Source organism: Polyodon spathula, chromosome 21 (assembly GCF_017654505.1).
Source record: "Polyodon spathula isolate WHYD16114869_AA chromosome 21, ASM1765450v1, whole genome shotgun sequence".
Lineage (NCBI taxonomy): Eukaryota > Metazoa > Chordata > Actinopteri > Acipenseriformes > Polyodontidae > Polyodon > Polyodon spathula.
This window is the reverse complement of record NC_054554.1, coordinates 14364145-14384058: the sequence shown is the minus strand read 5'-3', so window position 1 is coordinate 14384058 and position 19914 is coordinate 14364145. Positions and strand designations below refer to the sequence as shown.

Genomic DNA, 19914 nt, shown 5'->3' with positions numbered 1-19914 from the left:
TTCCAACCTGCTATCTCCAGGCTATAGGTGCATCCTGCACTGCAAGTGGAGTGCCTTTACTGGATGCGCCACACGGGAGCCCGCCTAAAATATTGTTTGAGTAGAAAAGCTATATATCTTATTGAATAAAGGTATCCAGATTTTGAGTTAAATACAACGTGTTGATGTTTATTTGTTATTCTTCACAAAATGTTACATTTGACCCCGACCATGGGCATGGCTTTAAACATCTATTGTATCTATTTTTTTCATCACATAGGTTGTCAACATAATTAGTCATGTCCACTGGTTGTATGTTACACAGTTTGACAACGGTTTGTTTTCAGCGGCTACCAGGTGCTATGCGGAAGTCATGTGACTCTGTGCAAACCTATTGTGATCTTAGCCTGTATATAAATTTGACAGCCTGGGTATTGAAACCTCGCGCCAAACAGACATGTTCGTTTCTCGTTCTTATTGGTCAGTGTCACCTAGTTACGTTGTTAGTGCAACCAGCCCCTGGGGAAGCGGGTAGTCCTGTATATTATTTAGTGGACGGTTTGGTCCTGTACATACTTAAAGAAAAAATGAAGCAACCAATCTGTAACTCATTTCTTTCAGAAGAAGCCAACTCTAGGTACGGGTGTTTAGTGATTGTATTTCTTATATTAATATTGTTTTTCTGCTGAGAGTCCTGTGCAATGTGATGTTTAGCTGCAATACGTTTTCATAAATTTGTGTTTTTCTTATGCAATGGCAACGCCTTCCCTCTCCCCGACATAATGATTCATAGCTGTAGTACTTTTCACGTATTGTATTTGATGCCATGGGCGAGAGGAATTGGAGGTAATTCTATTTATAATTTCACTGTTTGGCAACAGCAGTTAAAATAAAAATAAATTAAAAAGTTATTTTCTTAATGTTTTCATTAGAGAAAAAAATCCAAGGAAGTACTGTTTTAGTACTGGTGATTTTTATCTATTTATTTATTTTTTTAAATCGTTTTCGGCATCTAAACAACTTGTTCAGTGGTAACAACACAATGGATATTGAATTTAACTCTACGTTCCAGCATGTGACAGTGTGCCTTGTTCAACCTTTACCTACACCGGAAGCAGTTTAAAGTATATTTATGTAAAGTTAAAGCAACATTGTCTATGTTGATGATTGTATTATATAAGTGTATTGGTTTGGTTATCAAATAAAAAAGAAAAGGATTGCATGTATTTTACCCCGCCCAAAGTGGAAAACTAAAAATTCTCCTACAACACAGTGTAATCTCTGTGTTTTACGCAGCAAACAGATTCCTAGGGTCCCTGTTCATGACTAGAAAGAGTTTAACTGAGTGCATCCTATCAATATGTTTGATTGGTCTTGCAGCAGTATGGGTGAAAATATATTGAATGGCCTTGCCCGTCTATATTTCCACAGAGACATGTCCCAAGAGGAAGTGTTGTAGTGTTTCGATAGATCAGGCCATAGGAGGATTGGCAAACTTTATTTAAAGTAAAGCTTTCTAATCAATGTTTTTAATTGTGGTATCATACAGTCTCAGCATTCCGATCAGTCTTAGCACTAGTATCAGCAATCTTACTAGTCCCAGCAGTGGCAGCACCAGTCTTACCAGTCACAACAGTTGCAACACCAGTCTTACCAGTCCCAGCAGTAGCAGCACTAGTCCCTGCAGTCCCAGCACCAGTTCCAGCAGTAGCAGCACCAGACTTACCAATTCCAGTTGTAGCATCAGTGTCACCAGTCTTGGCACTAACTTCAGTAGCAGTGAATCAAACGCATGTCTCAATGAGGGTATAAACCCTACTTAATCATATTTATAAGTTCTATTTTTCTTGTCCTTTTAATATCACATATTTCTAACAGTGTGAATATAATATTTTTAGGTTGGTATTGTTTTTGCTGGGAGATTTGTTTTAAAAAGTGTCATGAAATTTCAAACATCATCCAAGGTGGGTCACTGGGTAAAAAGAGTTGGTGACTTATATTGCTTTTCAGTTTGCATTAATAGTGTCCAGGCTTCATGAAAAGGATATGGGGGGGGGGGGGGGGGGGGGGTTAGACAAAAATTACATTTTTGCCTCAGTAAAAATCTATTCGTAGCTCTGCCCCTACTTGATGAATACTGTGCACAATACCGTGGCCGAGGGTGAATTCTCCATGGCAGGACGAAGCGGGCCTGTCTGCCTTGCCTTCCAGTGACTTTGAGTCCAGCTGTGCTGAAGCAGGAGGAGGGGCAGACCTCAGACTCTGAATAATAACTGCAAGTTACTTCTCTTCAACTGTCTCTAGTTTTATTCTGTGCATTTTATTTTTACCTGTAAATTTATGCTATGAAAGTCTGTGGTATACACTTGTATATGCTGCAGTTTATTTGAGACAAATTTTAAATATGTGTAGGATCTTAGCTCCACTGTGACCAAATGTTATTTCAATTAGAATGTTGGTAACCATGGTTTTGTTGCATGTTGAATATGATAAAGGGGTTTCACTAAATTAGGTGTTTTTTTACTCAATGATAAGCATAAAAAATTCATTTATGTTTTTAAAGTTTGTTCGTTTTAGAACAACGACTTTTTTCTGGAGTCTTGCGGAACTTATTATGAACGTTCAATGAAAGAGCAAGATGAAGTGCCGAGAGTAAAAAAAGACCACTCAAATAAAAAATGTTGGCATTCCAATAAGATACTTTCAGACACCATACTCCCTTAAAATACGATTACGTGCAGAAACTCATATTCTATGTGAACATAGACGACGTCAAATAAACTCTGGTTAAAACCGATACACATACTAGAATCACGAATCGCCCAGGTGGTGAGACAATGGTTTACAATAAAGTTAATATTAACAAACATTGGGGCTAAATAAAACAAGTACAAACTTATACTGTTTCCCCAAAGTGATTTAATACCCCCTTGGTGACACTGGTTTAAATAAAGGTAATCTTACAACAACCATTGGTCCCAAAAACACCGTATAAACTTATCTATTTTCGCCCACAAGGTGCACCCATTCTCTGTTTGAATGGAACAATAAAGATCAAAAGAAACTTTATAAATTCTGTAGTCAAAGTTAATCAAACAAAATGAGTGTGGTATTACATGTATGGAATGAAAATGTTTCTTGCAACAAAGCTGTTATCTGAATATGGAATGGTAATGCAAGCCTATAGAAAATGTACATTTTAATATGAGTTTTTGTTTCAATATGGTCCATATTCATAAAACATTTTCATCCAAAATCAAAAATAAGCATTTGAATTGCCTATAGGTCCTGTTAAATTAGCACATGAAAGATTTATCTGACACTACAACTTCTTTGTGTTGTTTTCAAATAAGGAAAAAAAAAGGTTAATGTTTTTTAAATATGGCCCTATGTTTTCTCTAGATCTCTTGGAAAGCCTGTGAGTCAGGGACATTTTGTATTGTACAGAAAAAGACAAATTTTATTTTTATTCACTGTTTTTTTTTTTTTCATGGTTACCATTGATTCAGGTAAGTTGCTTACATATTTAACCCTTCTATATGCCTTGTTTTCATCAGGCATTGAGGTTCTACTTAAACATTTACAACTGCAAATTAAATGGTTTAATTATTCTTCCTCAAGCAGAGCTTGAATTTCAACGTGGGATCGCGGGAATCACGCATTTTCCAAGTTGCTCCCACATATCTGCAACTTTCAGTGCGGGAATATCACACAGAGATATGTTAAGACACCAAACTACTGTATTTTCGTCCAATTTAGAATGCCTGAAATGCTACAACAATCTCTAAGGAAGTGGGTGTCAGTGATGAAAGCACTATGAGCCACATTCTGAGTAGTTCTGGTTAAAATAAATAAATAAAAAAGTAGCACGCAAGACTATTCTCTTGTACTTGATTCTTGGCTGCTATCTTTAAGGATTAAAGAAACTCAGTACACTGCAGTATTAGTAAACAGTTTGGGGGAAAAAAATACAATAGTAAGTCTACCGAGGTGTTGCTTTGCAAGCTTTGACTTTCCCTTTAACTCTTAAAACATTTTGGGGCACCAGCGCATGAAGGTTACACACATATTACTCAGGCACCGTAAAAGCCAACCACCTGGTTCCTTGCTTGTTTAAGAGTACAGACTCTGGGTTTTCCAAAGACTTATTCAGTGTGTGTATGAGGTACTAGTCAGAACTACAATCGCCTGAAGTTAAGCCTCTCATCATGTGACATAGTTCACAGCTTAGGTTTCGTTTTCAGTCTATTGCTCCGTCATTGAAGCAGCTGCTAGGACCACCCCCCCCCCCCAGCCCCCCCAATGTTCATTTCATATTGAGGTTCAATGGTGCAGTGTTCTTATTTTTTAGCCATATGTGATTTTTATATATATATGGTTAAAAAGAAAAGCACCTTTTTCTTCTGCTGTATGCAAAAAATTTTGTGGTTGGCTATCCTAAAGAGTGTACTGTGAAGAGGTTTAGAGACTGGTATTACCAAGTTATTTTTACCGTGACAGATTTCAAGGTCATCACAACTCTGTTAACTGTAATAACTAAAATTATATTTAGTTAACTGTAGTAATAACTAACTAAAATTAAACTAATAACTATAACTAAAATACAAAAAATCAGAACTATAACAAAACGTAACAAAAAAAACAGTTGTGGAAAGCCAAAATGTAGGAGGTGTTTGAAAGAAGTCAAACACAAGGACAGAAACACCATCAATGTATTTAAGCATTTATCAGATTGCCAACCCAATCTCTTTGCTGAAGTGAAGCGACAGCAGGTAAGTTACAGTGAAAATAGTTTTACTTTTACTGTAGTTCTTTTGTTTTGCATATTTTTGAAATTCTGTGAATTCCATCTCGCCTTCAAAATATAAATCATACACCCAATTTGTAATAATATATACTGTTTGTAACTATATGAAGTTGAATTACACTGACAAAAATATAAACGCAACATGCTACAATTTCAAGGATTTTACTGAGTTACAGTTCATATAAGGAAATCAGTCAATTGAAATAAATTCATTATGCCCTAATCTATGGATTTCACATGACTGGGAATACAGATATGCATCTGTTGGTCACAGACACCTTAAAAAAAAAAAAAAAAAAAAAAAAAAAAAAAAAAAAAAAAAAAAAAGGTAGTATCTGGTGTGACCACCATTTGCCTCATGCAGTGCGACACATCTCCTTTGCATAGAGTTGATCAGGCTGTTGATTGTGGCCTGTGGAATGTTGTCCCACTCCTCTTCAATGGCTGTGCGAAGTTGCTGGATATTGGCGGGAACTGGAACACGTTGTCGTACACGTCAATCCAGAGCATCCCAAACATGCTCAATGGGTGACATGTCTGGTGAGTATGCAGGCCATGGAAGAACTGGGACATTTTCAGCTTCCAGGAATTGTGTATCCTTGCGACAAGGGGCCATGTATTATCATGCTGAAACATGAGGTGATGGCGGTGAATGAATGGCACAACAATGGGCCTCAGGATCTCATCACGGTATCTCTGTGCATTCAAATTGCCATCGATAAAATTCAATTGTATTCATTGTCCGTAGATTATGCCTGCCCATAACATAACTCCACCCCCACCATGGGGCACTCTGTTCACAACGTTGACATCAGCAAAGCGCTCACCCACACGATGCCATACACGCTGTCTGCCATCTGCCCAGTACAGTTAAAACCGGGATTCATCCGTGAAGAGCAGATTGCTCCAGCATGCCAGTGGCCATCGAAGGTGAGCATTTGCCCACTGAAATCGTTTACAACGCCGAACTGCAGTAAGGTGAAGATCCAGGTGAGATGACGAGCACATAGATGAGCTTCCCTGAGACGGTTTCTGGCAGTTTGTGTAGAAATTCTTCGGTTGTGCAAATCCAAAATTTCATCAGCTGTCCGAGTGGCTGGTCTCAGACATTCCCACAGATGAAGAATCTGGATGTGGAGGTCCTGGGCTGGTGTGGTTACACCTGGTTTGCGGCTGTGAGGCCGGTTGGACGTACCGCCAAATTCTCTAAAACGACGTTGGATGCGGCTTATGGTAGAGAAATGAACATTCAATTCTCTGGCAACAGCTCTGGTGGACATTCCTGCCCTCAGCATGCCAATTGCATGCTCCCTCAAAACTTGAGACATCACATTTTAGAGTGGCCTTTTATTTTCCCCAGCACAAGGTGCACCTGTGTAATGATCATGCTGTTAAATTAGCTTCTTCATATGCCACACCTGTCAGGTGGATGGATTATCTTGGCAAAGGAGAAATGGTCACTAACAGGGATGTAAACAAATTTCTGCACAAAATTTGAGAGAAGCTTTTTGTGTGTATGAAAACTTTCTGGGATCTTATATTTCAGATCATGAAACATGGGACAAATACTTTACATGTTGCATTTATATTTTTGTTCAGTGTAGTACAATTTTGTACAATACTATAAAAAAGCACTGCATAAGGATAACACTGTAAGAGTGCTCTAAAAGCTGATCAAAATGCCGTTCATTAGTTCACTTAGATGCAAAAAAATATTTTGCAAATGTGTCATTAAAACTGCTTTCATTCTTCTTTTGTTCTTTGCCGGAAATACATTTTTCATCAGTTTAACTTATTTTATAAAATTAATTGAAGTAATTAATTTCTCTTTCTCTCTCTCTCTCTCTCTCTCTCTCTCTCTCTCTCTCTCTATATATATATATATATATATATATATATATATATATATATATATATATATATATATATATATAGTGGCTTGCGAAAGTATTGACCCCCCTTTGGCATTTTTCCTATTTTGTTGCCTTACAACCTGGAATTAAAATTGATTTTTATTTGGATTTCATGTAATGGACATACACAAAATAGTCCAAATTGGTGAAGTGAAATGAAAAAAATAACTTGTTTAAAAAAATTCTAAAAAATAAATAACGGAAAAGTGGTGCGTGCATATGTATTCACCCCCTTTGCTATTAAGCCTCTAAATAAGATCTGGTGCAACCAATTACCTTCAGAAGTCACATAATTAGTTAAATAAAGTCCACCTGTGTGCAATCTAAGTGTCACATGATCTGTCACATGATCTCAGTATATATACACCTGTTCTGAAAGGCCCCAGAGTCTGCAACACCACTAAGCAAGGGGCACCATGAAGACCAAGGAGCTCTCCAAACAGGTCAGGGACAAAGTTGTGGAGAAGTACAGATCAGGGTTGGGTTATAAAAAAATATCCGAAACTTTGAACATCCCACGGAGCACCATTAACCATTATTAAAAAATGGAAAGAATATGGCACCACAACAAACCTGGCAAGAGAGGGCCGCCCACCAAAACTCATGGACCAGGCAAGGAGGGCATTAATCAGGAGGCAAAAAAGAGACCAAAGATAACCCTGAAAGAGCTGCAAAGCTCCACAGCGGAGATTGGAGTATCTGTCCATAGGACCACTTTAAGCCGTACACTCCACAGAGCTGGGCTTTACGGAAGAGTGGCCAGAAAAAAAGCCATTGCTTAAAGAAAAAAATAAGCAAACACGTTTGGTGTTCGCCAAAAGGCATGTGGGAGACTCCTGAAACATATGGAAGAAGGTACTCTGGTCAGATGAGACTAAAATTGAGCTTTTTGGCCATCAAGGAAAACGCTATGTCTGGCACAAACCCAACACCTCTCATCACCCCGAGAACACTATCCCCACAGTGAAGCATGGTGGTGGTAGCACCATGTTGTGGGGATGTTTTTCATCAGCAGGGAATGTGAAACTGGTCAGAATTGAAGGAATGATGGATGGCGCTAAATACAGGGAAATTCTTGAGGGAAACCTGTTTCAGTCTTCCAGAGATTTGAGACTGGGACGGAGGTTAACCTTCCAGCAGGACAATGACCCTAAGCAAACTGCTAAAGCAACACTCGAGTGGTTTAAGGGGAAACATTTAAATGTCTTGGAATGGCCTAGTCAAAGCCCAGACCTCAATCCAATTGAGAATCTGTGGTATGACTTAAAGATTGCTGTACACCAACGGAACCCATCCAACTTCCAGGACAACCTTGTACTTGGCTTGATTCATACACCCTTCACAAAGACAAATCTGCCCGATTCCAGCCTTGCTGAAGCACCCCCTAATGAGTCCAGTTTTCAGCTTTGCCCAACACATGGTCGTCTAATGGTTAGACAGAGACCTGGAGAGGCTACAAGCCACAGTGTCTCGCACCCACTGTGAAATGTGGTGGAGGATCGGTGGTGATCTGGGGGTGCTTCAGCAAGGCTGGAATCGGGCAGCTTTGGCATGAATCAAGCCAAGTACAAGGTTGTCCTGGAAGAAAACTTGCTTCCTTCTGCTCTGACAATGTTCCCCAACTCTGAGGATTGGTTTAATCAGCAGGACAATGCTCCATGCCACACAGCCAGGTCAATTAAGGTGTGGATGGAGGACCACCAGATCAAGACCCTGTCATGGCCAGCCCAATCTCCAGACCTGAACCCCATTGAAAACCTCTGGAATGTGATCAAGAGGAAGATGGATGGTCACAAGCCATCAAGCAAAGCCGAGCTGCTTGAATTTTTGTGCCAGGAGTGGCATAAAGTCACCCAACATCAATGTGAACGACTGGTGGAGAGCATGCCAAGACTCATGAAAGCTGTGCTTGAAAATCAGGGTTATTCCACCAAATATTGATTTCTGAACTCTTCCTAAGTTAAAACATTAGTATTGTGTTGTTTAAAAATGAATATGAACTTATTTTCTTTGCATTATTCGAGGTCTGACAGCACTGCATCTTTTTTGTTATTTTGACCAGTTGTCATTTTCTGCAAATAAATGCTCTAAGTGACAATATTTTTATTTAGAATTTGGGAGAAATGTTGTCAGTAGTTTATAGAATAAAACAAAAATGTTCATTTTACCCAAACACATACCTATAAATAGTAAAACCAGAGAAACTGATAATTTTGCAGTGGTCTCTTAATTTTTTCCAGAGCTGTATGTGTGTGTTTATATATATATATATATATATATATATATATATATATATATATATATATATATATATATATATATATATATGAGCATTCAACCATACATACATATTGTATTCCTCAGTGTAACACATTACTTTGTTCATGTTAACATTTTTTTATAGTGTAGATGAATCAATCAGGCTAGTCTAGTTTAACATTACAGTAATTCCTTTTATGAGTGTGTTTGTAGGCAGCAAGTATGAAAGTTCCAGCAGCAACTAGTACACAAACTACCAGTGATAGTTTTAAGGAACAGACCACCATCCAGAAAGCACTGGAGAGAAAAAAGAAGTATGATCTAAAGTCAAAAGAAGCACAAGAATTAAACTGTGCAGTAGCTGAGTTCATTTGCTTGGACCAGGTTCCTATCTACCCGGTCTCAAAAAGTGGTTTAAAAAAATATGTTATCAAAGCTGAAGCTACCAAGCCAGAAATATTTTATGGAAACTGAAATTCCCAAGCTGTACACAGAAAACAAAGCAATCACACTTAAAATGATGAGTGGAAACACTGCTGCTTACTCATGTACTACTGGCTGGTGGTCTAGCTGCAATATAGATACCTACATGGCAGTAACAGTCCAGTACCTTTCTTGTGTTGGGATATTTAAAAACCACACATCTGAATATCTGATTGAAACTTTCACTGAAGTTCTGTCTGAATAGAATTTGGACATTGCAAAAATGTCAGCTCTTACTACCGACAATGCAAGTGATACCAAAAAGGAATTTGATTCAAATGCCTGGGTACCTTGCTTTGGGCACAATCTGGATCTTACCATTCACAGGGCATGTGATTTAGATCAAGTATCAGCAGCCTTTTCACAACTTTGTAAAACCATATCTGCTTTCACCAGCTCGTGCAAATGTACAACTGCTCTCCTTAACAAACAAAATAATCTAGGTTTACCTAGGTACCATATTATCTCCAATCAACCTATAAAATTAAATTCCACATACGATACGGTCAGAAGGTTCATGGAGCAGCAACAAGCAATTTCAGCTGTCCTTGCAGAAGATCGAAAAAGCTGGCTCTTGATGCCCAGGAATTCTGAATTCAGTATCTTGGAGACTTTATTAGGGGTCCCAAGTCCTCTTTCTGACTTAACTGATGCTCTAAGTGGAGAAAAGCAAACTACTATTTTTAATGTCCTCCCAGTTCTGTGGAAGATTTACACTTTACTTTCTGGTATTGACACAGACCGAAATCTTGCCAAAGAAATGAAAGAAGCTGTTGTGGCAGATTTGAAGAAGCGCTATGAGAGTGAACCAACTCAAACAGTTCTCAACTGTGCAACATATTTGGATCCTTGTTTTAAGAACACATTTGTCCTGGGCACAGAAGACTTAAGAGAGACCTCTTAAGAGAAGTTCAAGCCACAAGTTACCCAAGTGCAAGAAATGTTTCAGGACAACAGTCAAGTCAGTAGAATTTTGAACTCTGACAGTCTAGCTGAACCAGACTGTAAGAAACAAAAAACATGACCTTAAAGATTTGCTTTCCAGCAAAAAGACTCAAAAGAGGGTGAGAAACCCTTCAGAAACAAGTCCTGTCTGCAGCACTGCAAGATCTGCTACAGAACAATTAGAAAATTAGTTTGCTTTCTATAAGAAACGTGAGGAAATAGAAGCTCATGAAGATCCACTTTATTGGTGGAAACTTAAGTCCACCACATTCCCTATGCTTTCTAGTTTTGCAAAAAGGTTTCTTTGCATTGCAGCATCCAGTTGCTCTACTGAACGAGTGTTCAGCACATCTGGATTTATTTGCAGTCCTAGACGAAACCGTCTCACCCACAAGCACATTAACATGATTGTATTTTTGGCAAACAATTTGCCACTTGTAAAAAATTGCTCAAGTGTGCTGCAAGAAACAGTCTTGTTATAAATTCTGGTAAATAATTTGCCTCTTGTGCTGCAAGACAGTCTTGTTTTGTTAAAAACAGTTTCATTTTTTCATTCCTTAGAGCACGTCTAAGACAACCCTGTATATAAACATCTGACCTAGTAATAAAAAAGCGTGCTTTGAGAAAGATATGTGTGTTATTTTGTTTTACAATACTCTTAAGTTTGAAACACTAGTGGGACTGGGTTTCTTTTACACTCATCCCTGCATTAACAGTTTGCTTTTAATATAATAAATACAGAAAATAGTGTATATTATACTAAGCCTACTTTACAGTTTTATTTGAATTTTATAGTCAGTGGCAATGACCTTTTAATTACACTATTTTCTGTATTTCTTATATAAAAAGAGAACTTGTTTTCAACAGAAAATAAAATTAAACAGCAAGTATTCCACCATGCTGTAGCATTAAGTGTGTTTTATCCTCTACCTCATTTTGTACTTGTGAACTCTTATTTGACAGCCATTTAACATGTAATGGACATAAAATCCCAAAAATTGTGATAATATTGAATATCGTGATCTTATGCAGGGGGTACCATATCGAGGTAGCCTAAATTAGGTATCGCAGAACACTAGTAATAAGCAAGAAGGATTCATAAGGATACATGCATTACCTGGATGCTTCTGAATGTGTATTTAATATTGTATGGAGTGTTCCAATTTGTCCACAGTGGAAGGAAACATTGATCTTCTTGATGAGATTTACGTGATACATTCTGTGTAATTGGATGTACTGTATTTCCTTTCTCCTAAAAAATATCCATCCATATCTATTACTGCATGGTTTAAATTGAAGCCAAAGACCGTAGTATGAATCTTGTTCAGTGTAAAATATCTAAAACATGACCAACTCCTGGTTTCATTCTGCACATATTATGTTATTTGTTTCCTCCTTTTTCATCCAAAGGCCCTAGTCACAAAGCTTTCCTATGCAGTTTGTACGGTCTGTAACATAACATGGCTGTGTGCCATCTGTGGTACAAAGGTAAATTCAGAAAGAACTCTGTTTAATGATACTTGACTTGTGTATATACACCTATGTGTATATATGAGTGTTTCTCTAGAAATTATATAAGTTTAACGTCGTGCCTTGACATATTACCCTTTTTTAATGAGCTTTTCAAGTCTCGGGGTCCTAGAGGGGTTGTAGAGTACATGTTAGGTAAGCCATTGGCTATTTTCTTACAGCCCCATCCAAGACCAATATGCCAATCAAATTGGCTATAATCAATGGTATATGATGGCTGTACTCAATCCCCTGCTTGCTCTCCTGCAGGCAGCCCCCCAGCGACAGGCACAGGCACACTGGTGATCACATTGGAGGATGGGAACGACCACGCGCCCTCCCTTTACCCCTCTTTCGCCAGGGTCTGCGAGGACTCCAAGGACCTGAGTGTGGTGCTCCTGGGAGGCAGGGACGAGGATATCAGCCCCAATGCCGACCCCTTCAAATTTGAAATGGGCAAGCAAGCCGGGCTGGAGAAAATGTGGAAAATCACCAAAGTGAACAGTAAGCTGCTGCTTTCTTACTGCATATCAATTTGGAATGCTCTGTGTACAAGTGTTTGCACAGTTAGAAAGATAGTGATTTTAATATTGAGATTTTTTTTTTTTTTTACAGGTGTCTCCTAGGGATACAAAAAGTTGTGTTTTACATGAATATGGATTTCTTTAAATGAAAAAAGAAAATATATATAATTTCTATTTTGCTTGCTGATATATAATATAGCATGATGTTTACTGTATAGCATCCTATTGCTGAAAATAGTACCAGTAATGTGCTTAACATACATATATACCTATACTATAGATACATACATACACATACAGTTATGGCCCAAAGTTTTGCATCACCGTATAGACTTAATACATTTTGCTTTATAAAGTCAAATGAAAACTGCTGAATAATTTTATGGTAACATATTGAATTTGTAGTTTTGAAAATGATGAAAAACATGAAATACTGTACTATTATTACGGCTTCCGGTAGACTTTTGCGATATAATTTTGTAGTTTCTTTGATTATATGATGTAATTAAAAATAATAATAATTAAAAAAAAAAAAAAACTATAGGAACATAATTTGGATCTTTTCTTTGTCTCAATCCTAAAATTCTAAGTGATGCAAAACTTTTGTCCATAGCTGTTTCTATATATATTATATATATATATATATATATATATATATATATATATATATATATATATATATATATATATAATATATATATATATATGCTGGTAACGAATATACTTTTAATATTGATCTATTTATGTTGATAGTACAACATTATTAGTATAGTCATAAAACTGATAATTGACTAAACGACAAGAACCCTCTTGTGTCACAGAGTGTTTTGTAAAAAAACTGGTGTGTTACATTTCTTCTTTTTTTTTAGATTTACCATATCTCAAAGGAAGGTTGTCTTATTAGTTTGGGTTATAATCATAATTATATTATCATATAATAATAATAATATTGAATACCAGCTTACATTCTTTCTATGACCGTATTTATTTTGAATACATCATATTTATTTATCCTGGCATAACAAAAACTATTTTATAATTTGTTTTTGGCAAATAATAATAGCTGTCTAATTGGCAAATTAAAATAGCTTATGTATGCATGAATAAACATTGTAAACAACTCAATCTGTACTTTTTAATTAGCCCTTACAGCATGTGTCTAGTTTAGTGAGTAAATAAATACACATGGTATGATTTTAATGCGTATACAGTATGCTTATTTAAAAACAGTAATCAGTTTATTTATGATAGGCCACTAGAACTAAATAACAATTGCTTGTATTTAGATCACTAACAGAACTCAATGTTATATATAAAATAAATACATAAAAAATTATTTCTTCTTTAACAGCCCAACTTTATTGTACGAATCGCTTTGATTAGCTTTTCTGATTCTTATCTAATAAGCTTATAATTTCCCTGTGCAAGTCTAGCAGTAATCATGCTAGTGTAATATAAATCATTGAGCCTGTGCACAGAATGAATTGCAGAGAGGGTGTCATTATTTTATATAATATAGAATTAGATATATGTGTTTAAGCTGCCCTGTGCTACTGTAGGCTACTCGCCAAGGGTTTTCAAACATGAAAAGTAATGATTTTTAAAATTGGAGGAGATAGTAAGAGATAGCAATCTATATGAACCCAATGGGAGGTTGTCTTCTATTTTGAAGTCATAGTGTTTAACTAGCCTACAAAAGAGAGTATGGTGTATTGACCACTGGCTGAGATATGAATTAACCAGATAGGGAAAGACAAAACGCTAATGTTATATATTTTAGTTTAGAGAACAAGTTGTGCAAAAAGTTTAGTAAGTATGTCCATCAAACCAATCCAATTGTTTCAAGGAAGGAAAACTCTGCCGGTGGAGGGTGCTGGGTTAATGTAGCTCTCTCCCTCTCCAGATACCCACGCCCAGGTCAGCCTGCTCCACAACCTAAAGAGAGCTAACTACAACCTGCCAATCATTGTGACGGACTCCGGGATGCCTCCCCTCTCCAACAGCACGGAAATCAAAGTACAAGTGTGCACCTGCAAAAAGAACAAAATGGACTGCAGTGCTGCTGACAGTCTGCACATGAGCCTGGCCATGCTCATCTGCTTCTCATTCATCACCTTGCTTTGTAAGTTTATCCCAGTTTTCTCTTTATTTTTATCCATATAGGGCCAAACCTCAGTTACCAGTACAGACTGGGACCAGGTGGTCTTTCGTTCTTACTGTGTTGTTTTGTCATTTACAATAATTCAAAATCACCAGAAATACCCTTGAATATATAATATACAATACTATAGTGGAGATCGAGAGTTTCGTTAATGCAAAGTGACAGTGGAGAAAAAGAGCACTGCACACGTGACAGATTGCCAGGGTATTAAAGGAGATGCTTGTGATGCCGGTGGGACACCAAAAGGATAATAAACACAAATTTAGTTACCCTGTGTCCCAGCTTACTGTAGAAGGGGTCTTCTTATAATCAAACAAACAAAACACGAAACAGTCACAATAATGAATTACATTCATTTTCTAAAAGGGTCCTTTTAGTAACCACATCAAAGGAACAGATTAAATCGTCACATCCCCAATTATACCATTGATCACGCACTCTGCGATAGCTAGTTCAATCACATCTCCTCCAATACATGACTGACACATCGCCTACCACTTTACGGTGATGACTTTGAGCATTGTGACTCCGCCCCCTTCCTGGATGGCTAGCTTCCGACTGACCCTGGAATGAACTGCCAGACCGACCGGTACGAGGTACTCTGTTCCTGTTAAACAGCGCCCTCACAGATCGGGAGGGAGATTGTTGACTAGGATCCATGCGCTGTCTGTCACAGACATATATCAGTGAAGATTCATTTAAATGGGTTGCCACTGAAGTCAAAACTTTATTACTGAGATCTGAATTAAATACATTTTGTATGGTGCTGCAGATTACACCATAGCAATATTTTATAGTGGTTTTAAGACCGGCATCAGGCCAGTTTCAGACCAGAAGTTAAAATGTATTTGTTTAACTATAATTTATTTTTTAAAGTAGTTATTCAGACACAGTATTACTGTGCCCAGTTGTAGTTTCACCAGATCCATTGCTGTCAGTGCACAGGATCAGTCATTCAGGTATGAAAAGCCAGTGACATCTATTCTTACAATCCCTTTCATCCACGAGTGCTGAGAGTCAATTCAGAGCAGTAAACAGCCACAAAAGGTCCCTTTATCACAAAAGGCATTACGGGTCTCGGAATAGAATGAGTTCTGTCATCCTCGATCTGTGTGCCCCTGAGGGGGCACACAGCAGCTCTCTTTTCAATCTCTTCATCAGAGACTGATCCGAGACCTGAACAGGATGATAATGAATAATGGAAAGAACTCCAGGTAGAGGGAGGGATCAGAACATAGCTTCAGATTGAAGATTTGTGAGAGATTATTAGTATTCATTACCACCCACATAGCAATTCATTCTAAACAACCACCAAAACATACTTATGGGAAAGTATACCAGAGCTGTCACAAGGGAGAAGGATAGCGGTGTAAGCTTGCAACCTCAAGGACCCTCATGCTTAATGAAAGCAAGGAAGAATTTTAGACAGATACTTCAACTCTATGGGGTGTATAGGCTGAAACAGACCTTAGTGAGAGCCTTCAGTACCATATTTAGGCTCCATTGAGGGAGAATGTCCCTCCAAGGAGGATGTAACCACCAAGCACAGTCAACGGGGACATGGCATGCAGATATGACTGCAAGGTACACTTTCAGCATAGACGGGGATCAACCTGCCTCTAACAGATCTTGCAGAAACTTCAAAATAGTTGCTATTGGGCGATAAAATACTTCCACTTATGGGCATGCAACGGTCCTGTGGAGAAGACCATAGCATTCTGCAGTGTACTGACAACTTCGTCTGAGAGCAGACACAGTCCCATCCAGGGGCCAGACCCACAGTTGGAGTCTGCCCGGTTCTGGGTGCCAGAGGGTGCCTTGCATCTGACTAAGGAGATCCATGCCCAGTGGAATCTCCCAGGGCTGGCCCTGCAGCAGATGGCAGAGGTTTGTAAACCAGAATCTCCTGGGCCATCTGTGGGTCACCATGAGAACTGTTGCCTTGTCTCTCCTGGGCTAGGGCATCGATGCCTAGTGGACCTCCGCAGCTGCGGAGGGAGAACCACAGGGGGCAATGGGTCGTCTCTGCCGTGGCAAAGAGATCGACAGGCTTCCCCAAAGTGATCCCAAATGCGCTGCACCACCTGAGGGTACAGTCGCCACTCTGGAGGTATATTAAAGTGAATCTGTGCCCAGATCAGCCCCGGGGACCAAAGCCACTACTGACATGTTGTCCGTGCGGACAATGACATGTCTGTTCTGGAGCACAGGAAGGAAATGTTGAAACACGAGGTGGACCACTCTTGCGCATTTATGTGCAGGAATGTCCAGCAACCTGACCAGGGTCCGCAGACTCCTCTGCCTGCCCAGACTTCCCCCCAACCAGAGTTGGATGCGTCTGTCGTCACCAGTTGACGGTTGTGTATCACTTCCATCCTTACGCCTTCGCTCAGCATAGACGAGACATGGTCAGCCGAATGTTAAAAGAGTAGATCTTTTTTTTGTTTTTTTTTACTGCAAAGGCAGTAATAGGAAAAAATATAGGCTTACACACACATCAATTCAGCTATGGGAGAAACACAGTCACCACTCTAGGCGGGTGAGCTGTAAAATTGTATTATTATTATTACCAAGCATGCCGAGTAGACTGGCTGAAAGAAGCCGTCTGATTCAACTCAACAGTGGTGTGCAGCAGAGCTTGGGTCCTGATGAAGGAATGATGCTTGTATATTTATTTATTTATTTATTTATAGCTGCAAAGCAGAGGAAAACACAAAACAGCGAGCGCTGTAAGGTTAGAAAAGCAGACAACAATCACAAAGTGATGTAGGCTGTTGAAAAGAAAGAGAGTGAACATAGCGCAGTTGTGCTGCGTTTATAGCTGAGTTCACAGAAACTGGGTTTCTGATTCCAGGGAAATGGCCAGCCGGCTTCCATCAATAAAATTGCAGGGGAACTCCAGAAAACTCTCAAGAGAGAGTTGTTTCACACAGGCTCGATCCCAGCAACTGGACAACATGCCACGAGTACCGTGCGCCCTGAGTGCTGCATGCACCAATCACCACGTGCACCGAGTGTACTGAGCACTGAGGGCGCTATACGCAACAAGGCACCGAAGTACTGTGCTCACTGAGCACCATGCGCACCGAGGCACTGAATTACTAAGGGCTGAGCAGGTACCGAAGCACGGGGGGGCAGCTAATGCAGCGGTGCCTACCCTAACCGCATGTAGTCACCTGGTCAGTGCGCAGCATATACCAGGGAGACACACAGGCTAAAGCCACGGCGGGCGAGTTGAAAAACAACTGGGGGGAGAATACACTTTTTTTTTTTCTTTTTTCTTTTCTGAAGGCCCGACTCACCGGGGTGGGCGGGCCAAGGCAGCCGGCGAGGTCTACTCTATAGCGGGGCAGGTTAGAATGCAGACTCTGGACGAATTACCCGGCTGACTGGTTGACTGCACTGCAGCTAAAATTCACAACACTACACAGGCAAAGTGGGGTGGACACAGAACAACACAGTGTCAACACAGGTGGACACGCAACAACAATACAAAATAATATTTATTTATTTATATTTTGCCCAACTGCGTGCATGGCACCTGGTGGAATCACTCAACTGCGTCACTGTGTTGTTGAGTGTAGGCTTGAAAAGACACACATGCACGCCTTTAAATCAACACTGCACACATACGACAGACATTAAGAAAGACAGCCTGCAATGCAAGCGAGGAAGGCTGCCAAAGGAAAAGAAAATAGGCTTTACTTTAGAGCCGCTGAATTCAATGAAAGCGGCAAGCGAGCTTTCAGCATGAATGCAGGGGAACTGCAGTCGACTTGGAAAAGCTCTTTAAAAATACGCTCATTTGTAAACTTACCATACGCTCATTTGTAAACTTATCTTACCATCTTGAGAGGTAAAAAGAGAAAATGGCTTCCGTGGGTTGTCTGTTGAATCTCTTGGTAGGTGGGACCAAGGACGTCACCCCAGGAAGGGGCTCAGTGAATACCTTCCAATAGGCAGGCATACCCCATAAGTATGTTTTGGTGGTCGTCTAGCTTTCTGCAAAAGGAAATGGCAACTAAGCCTCCAGCATTCCAGATCCAAGAACCGAAAGCCTGCTAAGTAGTCTGATAAATCAAGTGATTTATAAATGAAAATTCCACAGCCATTGAAAGTAATCCAGGGAATTAAAGGTTTATTATATTCATTATGTAACACTAGTATTAATCTATTTTAGCAGCAAAAAAATAATAATTAAATAAAAAAACAATTTGCTAACTACGGCCCAATACACAGTGAAAATAGCATTGTGCACCATGTAGCCGTAAAGGAATAACAGGACCATAAAAAAAAAATTAATTCTCCAGATTCCTTGAGCACGACTCCTAGTGGTTAAAGAAAAGGGCTTGTAACCAGAAAGTCCCCGGTTCAAGTCTCCGCTTACTCACCGACTCACTGTGTGATCCTGAGCAAGTCACTAAACTTCCTTGTGCTCCGTCTTTCGGGTGAGACATTGTTGTAAGTGACCCTGCAGCTGATGCATAGTTCACACACCCTAGTCTCTAAGTCGCCTTCCAAAAAGGCGTCTGCAAAATAAACTAATATTAATAATAATAATAATAATAATAATAATAATAATTATAATAATAATAATACCACCATAAAAACCATCACTTTGGGGCGTACTTGGACCCCAGTAGGGAGTGGAATGTTTTAAAAGGTTTAAAAGTCTCCAACTGCTCCTGAATGTACCTTTCAGTCTAAACTGACAACAGTGCCTCTCCATCATGATCACTCTGAATCCTGTCTTCTCCCTTTCTCATTCTGTGTGTGTGTGTGTGTGTGTGTGTGTGTGTGTGTGTGGGAGGGGAAATGGAATGCATTATTTGCATACTTCTCTCTGTGGCACATTCTCTCCTCATGAACCTTATGAGGGCAATAAGGGTTAAAGGGTGTCTGCTGTGGGCATTGTGTAACTGCAAACTGCTCTGGGCTGTGCTGTGATCACAGCGCAAATGCGAGTGCAAGCACAAATGGCACTTGCCCCTGATTCTGCGGGGCAGAGACGTAAATAAAACCCCACTGCGCTGAAATGGTATTATGAAGACATGTCCAGTGCCGTTATATAGTGCCTGCCCCATCGCCACATGTCAACACAAATTTCTGGGTTTGGTATTAACATATTCGCCAAAGAGATTCTGATGACAGTGGAATGGGGTCCCAAATAGATACTTGAGCACTGCGTTAAGATCCACTGAAATCAAGTTTATTTAGTAGCACAATCAGGAACTTTAAGAATTGAACACAGTAAAAATCAAAGAAGTCCTAAGAAGCAAAGAGGAAATCAAAGAAAGAAAAGTAAAATAAAAAAAAAACCTAAGATGAAAAAAT

The 19914-nt window shown here is 39.2% G+C and overlaps 1 protein-coding gene across 2 annotated transcripts in view; it reads left to right on the top strand.

Annotated features, from left to right (window-relative positions):
* The window catches only part of LOC121295995 (cadherin-13-like), a 620407-nt gene that overhangs the window by 591906 nt on the left and 8587 nt on the right, over window positions 1-19914 (top strand). For both annotated transcript variants that reach the window (XM_041221112.1, XM_041221111.1), the window contains 2 exons: window positions 12166-12399; window positions 14323-14541. In XM_041221112.1, coding sequence (XP_041077046.1) covers window positions 12166-12399; window positions 14323-14541 — 453 coding nt within the window. The remainder of the gene's footprint in view (window positions 1-12165; window positions 12400-14322; window positions 14542-19914) is intronic.